General features: G+C 40.9%; 1 protein-coding gene across 1 annotated transcript; it reads left to right on the top strand.

The window, feature by feature from the left end:
• Positions 1 to 2,286: 2,286 nt before the first annotated feature.
• Positions 2,287 to 8,547, top strand: LOC113134776 (kidney mitochondrial carrier protein 1). The gene is made up of 9 exons (XM_026314289.1): positions 2,287 to 2,472; positions 2,573 to 2,720; positions 3,005 to 3,099; positions 3,389 to 3,474; positions 4,252 to 4,347; positions 4,467 to 4,591; positions 5,447 to 5,570; positions 6,683 to 6,763; positions 7,280 to 8,547. The coding sequence occupies exons 1-9, from the start codon at positions 2,409 to 2,411 to the stop codon at positions 7,319 to 7,321; spliced, it is 861 nt and encodes a 286-aa protein (XP_026170074.1). The 5' UTR covers positions 2,287 to 2,408; the 3' UTR covers positions 7,322 to 8,547.
• The last annotated feature ends 208 nt before the right edge of the window (positions 8,548 to 8,755 follow it).

The raw sequence follows: 8,755 nt of genomic DNA, 5'->3' as shown, positions 1-8,755 counted from the left end.
GATACACAGTTCTCCCCTTTCTCCTTGGTCGTTAATAATATACTGATGGAAATACTCAGGTTACTGACCCATAGCCAGCCTATTAATCATACAATACAACTAGCATATGATCATAATAAATACGGTCTAGATTAATGTCTTGCAATCAGGATACTAGACCCACTGCTTCCCAGGAGCTGAGACCAGAAGGACAAATGTGATAGAAAACAGATAAGATGAAGCTGAGGTATTTACACAAGCAATATTCTTCCTGTGGATGTCACTTACATTCAGACAAATGTGTCATCCATGCAAATTCAAAACACCGTACTTGTCATTCAAGAATATCTGTGTTTTTTAACTAACTGGATAGACAGATGAGCTCTTCCTACTCTGGCCTCTCATTAAGTAGGGATTGATTGGCCTATATGAAATATAGAAATGGAAGGGTCACTGTCACAAGAGACTGAACTGCTAGTTAGTGCTGTCTGTTATCTGTGCAATAGGCCTTGGCATTATCAACAGGATTATTAGTTATGTACTGACCTCTAGTGGCAGCAAGACAATACACAGGACACAATAAAACTAGACATCTATGTTTTTAAAAATCACCAGTTGCTCTTTTATTTCAGCATGTCAAGGTTTTTCAGTGGTTTTTAGATTTAATTACACCTCACCTCATTTAGGAATGCTTTTTAAACCTGATAAACCTGTGCCAAGGTAACAGTACATGACTCAACTGCTGTACTTCTTTTATTTCTGATTGTGGTCTTGGTCAAGAAATAATAAACATTTTTGGTTGTACTTAGCAAACACATTTTCTCGTATCAACATGGACTATATATTCTGAGATAGTGATTAGCATAGCAGGTGTTTATGAAAGACATCAGGATTACAATATACAATAGATTTCAATACTTTTTCCTACACAAGATATCTGAAAGTAATCTGTCACTATTACTGTTTTGCTGTTTTCAATACTAGTATTCTTATTTATATTTTCCCAGCTTTTATTATCTGGTTTATGTTTTATAGATGTGTTGTTGCTTTCATCTGAAGCACTTTGTTTGGAGTGTTTTTATAAAGACAAATGAAAGGTTAAAGAAGCATTGTGTAGATATAATATGAGGAATATAATGATATTACATTGCATGAGTACACTGACATATTAGCTTTTGATGCCATTATACTATGAGGACATACTGGCAGTATGTCCTCATACTATGGACATGATGGCTGCACAGAACAAAGGCATATTTTTGGGATATTAACATAATGAAACATTGCTACATTAAGGCAAAATGACATATTGATTCATTAGAAGAATTATTGGCAGACTGAACAGTGGCCTGTTGATTAAACACTGTGACTGTTGGAGGAAAGGAGTTCTTACAGGAAGGTTTCGAAATCCTCTGATTTCTTTAATTACTGTCTAGTGGCAAGAAATGAAAATCTCAAATGTTCTTCTGCATAATGTTGAAGATGGTGGTCATCATTAGACTAGCTTCTTGATTCTCAGTTCTTAAAGTATAGATCGGTCATGCAAACTCAGTTTTATCCTAACAAAAAGCCTGGATGATTGGCCTGAACTGTTCAGTACACAACACCAGCATCTATCTCAACATGACACTGTCCTCAGCAAGTTCACAGAACATGCACTGGGACATCTGCACACCTCAGCGTTGATGGGGCAATCTTGATTGTTGTCAACGTTGACATCAGGCAGTCATAGATAAAATACTGAGCTTCTGCGTGGTTCTGCTGACCATTTACAATTGGAAAGTGAGCATGGATGGGTTTTCTGTATTCCATTTTTCATGCTAAAATTATTACAGAACCCACAAACACCTTAACATTAACGAAAACTTAATGTTGGCTTTATGCACTTCAGTGCCCCTTTTTTAGCACATGAGAGGCAGAGATCGAGGCCATTAAATCCTCGCCTTATTGTGCCGTTTGCCTGCATTTCATCTGACAGTGGGGACTATCATAATACAACTGGCATAATACAACTATTGGGTTAACACTTCGATCAAACACAACAGAGCTTTTATTGCGAATTTCACCGACCACACCCATTTCGGTGATTTTCATTTTAAGACAGAAAAAGCACAAAAGACAATGGGCACACCAAAAACAAATTTCAACTCTTCTCATTCAAACCCTCGGAGCCGAGCGCTGAGAGTATTTTTGTCACTGCTCGGCTCCTGTCCGCTGTCTGGCGAGGTCGCTTAGCAACAGGCTGGGGGCGTGGGCCGGTGGAGGGATCGGCAGGCGGAGCTGCTCCCGGGACTGGCGGGAGGGGGAGGGACACAGGGCTGGACGAGTCAAACGCCGCCAGCGGTTGAAAAGCAGCGGCACTCTAAAGGTATTATCAGCGGACTTAATTTCGGTCTCTTGCGCCGTGACTCGGTCAGCAGCCGGAGAACATGTCTAACGTCAACTGGAAGCCGTTTGTGTTCGGCGGGCTAGCCTCAGTGACGGCGGAGTGCGGTGAGTGGTGCAGGGGGCGACGTGGAGGCCGAGCTCTGCTGGCTACTGTTAACTAATTATCTAAATCCTGCTCCTTATTTAACGCTGTTCTGGGTTGCAGGGACCTTCCCAATCGACCTAGCCAAGACCCGTCTCCAAGTACAAGGTCAAGTGGGCGACAGCAAGTACCGGGAGATCCGCTACAAAGGCATGATCCACGCTATAGCCAGGATAGGAAGAGAGGAGGGGCCGCGGGCTCTGTATTCAGGGTCAGTGTGGAGGGTCTCTGGGTGTTTTGTGGTCTTAATATCTTTGTCTTCCAAACTTTGTGTCCACTACACAAGTATTGGACCTGTAGTTTGATTCCCCATTGTTTCATTTAAATGTTTACACCAGCTTTTATATCCAAAGAGGGTGGTCTGATTTGCCTGTCTCATTGTTATGCCAACTTATCTTTATGTTCTGGCTTTTTGGGGGACTTTTGTCTTGTTTTTGGCCAGATCCTCTGAGATATGAAGGTACTAGATAATAAAAATAAACTTGACTTTTACAGAATAGCTCCTGCCATGCTGCGCCAGGCCTCCTATGGGACCATAAAAATTGGCACATATCAGAGCTTCAAGCGACTGCTGGTTGACAGACCGGAGGGTGAGTCCCAGTTTCCTTACTTCTTTCTGACTCACACTCACACTCACACACACACACACTGTTTACAAGTTGTTCCTGGCCACCCATCCACTCATGAACATTTCTCTTGAAGGTCACATGAGAGGCAGATGTGTGTATAACGTGCTGGCTCCTCTAAGTTTTTCTTACTAAGAACTCATTATTGATGCTCGTGCCTCTGTAAAAAACTAATGTAAAGAAAGTGAAGTCCTGATGCATGGCATAAAGTGCTGCTTGTCACAGTCTGCCTCCCACTCTTCTCCTCTTTCAGATGAGACCTTGCTGACTAATGTGCTGTGTGGTGTTCTCTCTGGAGTCATCTCCTCCTCTATCGCCAACCCTACTGATGTGCTGAAGGTAGCTGTTTCAATATATGAACTTTGTGTTGCATGTCCTTATTGATGTCCTCATGAAATTGCAGTCCTGCAGGATAATTGCTTAACCAGTGTTGAAGAACAGTGTCCGTTGATAATCACAGTGTTTTTTTGAATATATGAGAGAATAATATCCTTTTTCTAAAAGAGTCTGTACAGATCCAGGGGGTAGGTGTGGTCTTTTGGTAGCAAGCCGAGTAGGTTGAAGAGTATCTCAGTGCTATCAAGACCTTACATGTGGATTATTTATAGACCGAAGCCTTTAAGGCTTAACATAGTGTTCTGTAAATGATATGAGCGCATGAATATGGTGTGTGTGTTTGTGTGTATGTGTGTGTACACATATGCATATAGTTATCTAAACTAATATTTTGTCTAGCTTATTCCTGCCATGCCCTTTTAAACGTAATCACAGCCTGTCTACAGTCTGTGTTTAGTGTTACAGGACTAGCGGCTGTGGTAGCAGGTTTGGAACATTGAGTTTTCATGACAGTGTGTTCTAGCTGTGCCTGGCAAGTCTCCACAGGTCTGAGACAACAAGCTAAGGCTGATATCCAAATATATTTGAAAACAAGACAAACATTCCTGGAAGCAAGCGTAGATGAAATTCTTTAGAACATTGTGCCTGCCAAAAAACTTTTGTGTCTCTCATGAGCTGGACTGATAATCTCTTGGCTGGATGAACCTACATTAGTTGAACATGTGTTAATGAACTCAAGTTCACAATCATGAACTATTAGCTGCCTGTCTCCTCTCCCAGATCCGCATGCAGGCTCAGGGAAATGTGATCCAGGGCAGTATGATGGGCAACTTCATCAACATTTACCAGGAGGAGGGGACAAGAGGCCTGTGGAAGGTACAGAAAGCTAGAAAATGCTTCATTTTCAGTGATACATTATCTCATTGTCTGAATTTCACTTAGCACAGATACAAAATGCAAATGTATTATCTTGCAATGTTCTCCCTCTACATCAGGGTGTCTCTCTAACAGCTCAGCGAGCAGCGATTGTAGTCGGGGTTGAACTACCGGTCTATGACATCACCAAGAAGCATCTGATCCTGTCTGGTTACATGGGGGACACGGTGTACACACACTTTTTGTAAGTTTGGAGAGGAACCTGTTGATGTACTTCTGTCCCCTCTTTATGCTGTGACTGGAAGGAATTTGTTAAAGCAATACATCTTTCACAATTTTAAAGGGAATTCAAGCAGAAAATTGAAGACGGAGAGCAGATGTCTGCAACGTGCCTGAAAGGCTAATAACACATTTATATCACATGGTTCTTTAGAATTGCACCAGTGTATGTTACAAAAGAGGTGGAGTTAACACTCTTACCTAACCCAAACGTTTTATTCTTTTTATGGCTCACATTCAGCATTAAAACCCAGGTATTGTGAGCTGGAGTATTGCTAAGTCTTGCTAAGTATGTCAGCCAAAACAAGCTCACTCCACTGTGTGTGTTAGCAAACGCTCTGTTTGACATTCCATCTGCAGTGTGAGATATTAAACAGAGCATATAACTAGAATAACTAGAACCTTTTTTTTTTTTTTTTTTACTGAGCTGAAATGTCAAACCAGCAAATGTCTTTTCCTCCTCATTGCTTACTTGGTAGTGTATAACAGTTCAACCCACAATTAACCCAATGTTAATCTTAATACTGCTGTGTCTCAACATTTTTGTATACTAAATCCCTCTTACTCTTTTTGGAGTCACCAAGCTCAACACAAATTTGTCATAAATGTCTCTCTGTTCGGGTCAGAGACAGAATTTCATTCTTACCTGAAGTTCGTTTGTATGTGAAGTATGAGAAGAATGCCAAATATTCTCTTAAACCTCTCATATACGCCACTTAAACAGATCTGTTTCAACAAGTGCTTCTTGGCTGTATTGGGACCTAAGCACAGGGTAAACCTAATGTGTTTTACCTGTTACCTGTGCTTTGTTGTCCCGTAGATCCAGCTTTGTGTGTGGTCTGGCCGGGGCTTTGGCCTCCAACCCAGTGGACGTGGTTCGTACGCGCATGATGAACCAAAGGGGAGGAGCTCTGTACCAGGGAACACTAGACTGTTTACTGCAGGTCAGTCAAACACGTAACAAAAAAGGAGAAATCATATAATAGATAATCCTGCTCAAATGATGTTTGTACGCTTCAGGAATGGTGCACTCCATTTCAGATCTACTCAGTTACTTGGAATGAAGAGTATTAGTCAGACTGCAAAATCAGTTATTCTGTCTTATGTGACTCTGAAAGGAGCTTTGGGAAGATACGATCTAGGCAGTCTGGTTTAGCAAAGAGATGTCATAAGCTCCACTGTGGGAAGTGTAGGAACAGTGTTTTTGAACTTTATCCATACTACTAATTAAGACAGAGAGCATCTTATCTACTTCATTTTTTTATGTATTGAGTCCCTTAACCATATGTACAATTGTTTCACTTTTTTTTAAATGTAGTTTTACATGGATAGATTTTCCATTTTCCCTGTCAATTTACACTTCATAACCCATAATTAAAAAGCAAAAACATGTTTTGGAATTTATATTTAAAATAAAAAACTGAAATATTTCATTTACAAAAGTTTTTTTTAGACCATGTACTTTGTAGGAGCCCCTTTGGCAGCAGTTACAGCTTTGAGACTTCTTGAGTAAGTCTCTACAGGCTTTGCACGCCTGGATTTGGCAGTTTATCCCATTCTTCCTGGCCGATCCTCTCAACCCCCGTCAGATTGGATGGGAAGTAAGCTGCCATTTTCAAAAGTTCTCTGGGGTTTTAAGTCAGGACTATGGTTGGGTCACTCAAGGACACTCAGATTTTCTTCAAGGAATATTTTGAGCAGCTGTGGCTCAGGATGCAGAGCAGGTCGACCATGAACCTGAGGGTTGGTGGTTCGATCCTTGGCTTCCCTGGTCCACAGGTTGAAGTGTATGAATGTGCATTATTGTGTGAGAGAATGATTGAATTGACAAAGTGTAAAAGCACAAGTATAAGATGTATTAATATATATTATACAAGTATAAGACCATTTACCATTACCACGTACTATAAATATTTCCTGTAATAATGTTAAATATTTGAACTGGACTTTAACTGATTTTCCAACCCCTATTAAAACCCACCAGAGAGGACTGTAGAAGGCTCATCAGATGATGATAAAATAAAGTGGCGTTTCAACTAGTTTGTTTTCTCTTCAGACGTGGCGCTCCGAGGGCTTCATGGCGCTCTATAAGGGCTTCTTTCCCAACTGGCTCCGCCTGGGACCGTGGAACATCATTGTATCCTTTAAACATCTCATTAGTCTGTTTGCATGCATCCTAGATGATTCAGTATCTTCTGAGCTGGAGAAAGCAAGGACAGTGCTGTAAACTTCCATTAATTCAGTTACATATGCTTTTCCAAGTCATGCTCCTGTAAGAAAGTTTAGTTTAATGCAGCCTAATGCTGTTATATAACTTTGTAGGCCTGCTGTGTCGGTTCCCCACTGCCTCGGGTTAGAGAGGACGCAAGGGGTCCTCAAGGTGATCAGAGAAGAGGAAGAAGTGGAGAATGAACTTGTCTTTCTGAAAAGGGCAGGATGATTAAACGTGGTGGAACAGTGAAGGCACAGCTGGCAGATACACATCATGCTGCAACCAGGCCTGAAAAATGTAATGAGATTATAGGCTTTTTATAGCTGAGGAGACAACAACAAGGGAGGCTTTGTTCTGAAGTACAGAAAGACCCACTATTCTCATTCTGCCTAACAAAAATTTCCATGCCTCTTGTTGCCTATTCCTTCACTCCATGTACAGTTTTTTCTAACCTATGAACAACTGAAGAAGATCAACGTGTGATTGGCAGAGTGGGACAGTGAAGAAGACAAGAATATGGGGTATACACTGCGAGTCAAGCTGAGAGGACCAAAGCCAGCAATGGCCTGATTGGGGATGGATCTTTGCTGGAACCAGTGCATGGTGACAGGGGGTTGAAATAGACCCGTGTTTTTAGTGAGGCATCAGAATTTATATGATTCCTGTCATGTCTCCTAAAGCCTGTGGCAAGTGTGGAAAGGACTGACACACTCACAAACACCCATATTTGATGTTTTAACAAGTTCAAATGATGCTTCAAGCTAAACCACTCATTTAATTTTGACAGTTGCCCCACAGATTCATTATTTACTGACGAAGAAAATAGAGAACTTTAAGATGCGGCAGCAGCCCACAACACTTGTTATTCAGTCATATGCTGTTTAAAAATAGCTTTCATGTCACGAGGTAAAGACATGAAGGTATTCCATCATCTACACAAAAACGGTTGGGTGCCTTAGCTTGTGATGCAGGCTGTCTATGCCTCAGTTGAACAAAAGGAAGAAGAATGTCGGACAGCAGCTGACAATCACAGCGATCACTGCCTTTTATAAAGGAAAATCTGTGTCAGTAAGTCAAAGTGTGACAAGGGGTCGTGTTATTTTTCATTTCTAAATGGAGAACTGGGTGTACGAAAAGGTGAAATTATTATTCTAAGAGTCTCTCTGGAGTATTTATGGAGGAAAGAGCCAAGAATACATCATGATGTACTGTGATACTGTAAATAAGTTATGTAACCAGGCTAAAGACCAGTGTGGGTGTTTAGACAGGACGTAGACACATCACATGCCCATATGTGACGTGACTAGTGTTTGTTCATACCAACCAGTATATTGCTGACACAGCACTAATTAGGTTTCTGTGTTATCATATATGTTGCTATTAAAACATACTGCAAACACAGATATTATGTGAGCTTATATATTATTTCCCACAGCCTCTGGGCTCAGACCACTGGTGCAGATTGGGTTTCCCATTTGCATCATGTTGTATTGGACTAAAACCACAGTTAACTCTGGGTATATTTTCCTCCACTGTATTTGCACACTGTATGTTTATGTGAGCTTTCATTGTAAAGAATAAATATAGTGCTGGCTGTTAAATGCAAGCTACCAAAGTGTAAACCAGTATAATTTTATCATACAATTTATGTTTATGTACAGTAAATGCTGCTGTAGCCAGTAGTTTTGAAATAAAAGAGAAAAACTCAGTATGCTCATGTTTTGCTTTAGTGTCACCACATTGTGGCGCTGTGGAGCCTTTACACTCTCCCTGCAGAACTCGACACAGTTGTCTTATGAGTCTTTAAATTCCCAGACCTCAACTTTGAGACCACAAATCTAGCACAGTCTTGTTATTTCTGAGCAGTTGCCTGGCTCCTTTCAGACACACATGTTCATGCAGCATCACACACAACAA

Source organism: Mastacembelus armatus, chromosome 17 (assembly GCF_900324485.2).
Source record: "Mastacembelus armatus chromosome 17, fMasArm1.2, whole genome shotgun sequence".
NCBI lineage: Eukaryota > Metazoa > Chordata > Actinopteri > Synbranchiformes > Mastacembelidae > Mastacembelus > Mastacembelus armatus.
Note: the sequence above shows the minus strand (reverse complement) of the source record. Positions and strands in the feature narration are given on the sequence as shown.

What these genes read in the sequence shown, in the direction of transcription:
- LOC113134776 (XM_026314289.1), top strand. Translation starts at nt 2,409, where the DNA reads ATGTCTAACGTCAACTGGAAGCCGTTTGTGTTCGGCGGGCTAGCCTCA. An exon ending in CCGCGGGCTCTGTATTCAGG is followed by an intron (nt 2,721 to 3,004) that starts GTCAGTGTGGAG and finishes TGACTTTTACAG; the next exon opens with AATAGCTCCTGCCATGCTGC. An exon ending in GCTGGTTGACAGACCGGAGG is followed by an intron (nt 3,100 to 3,388) that starts GTGAGTCCCAGT and finishes CTCCTCTTTCAG; the next exon opens with ATGAGACCTTGCTGACTAAT.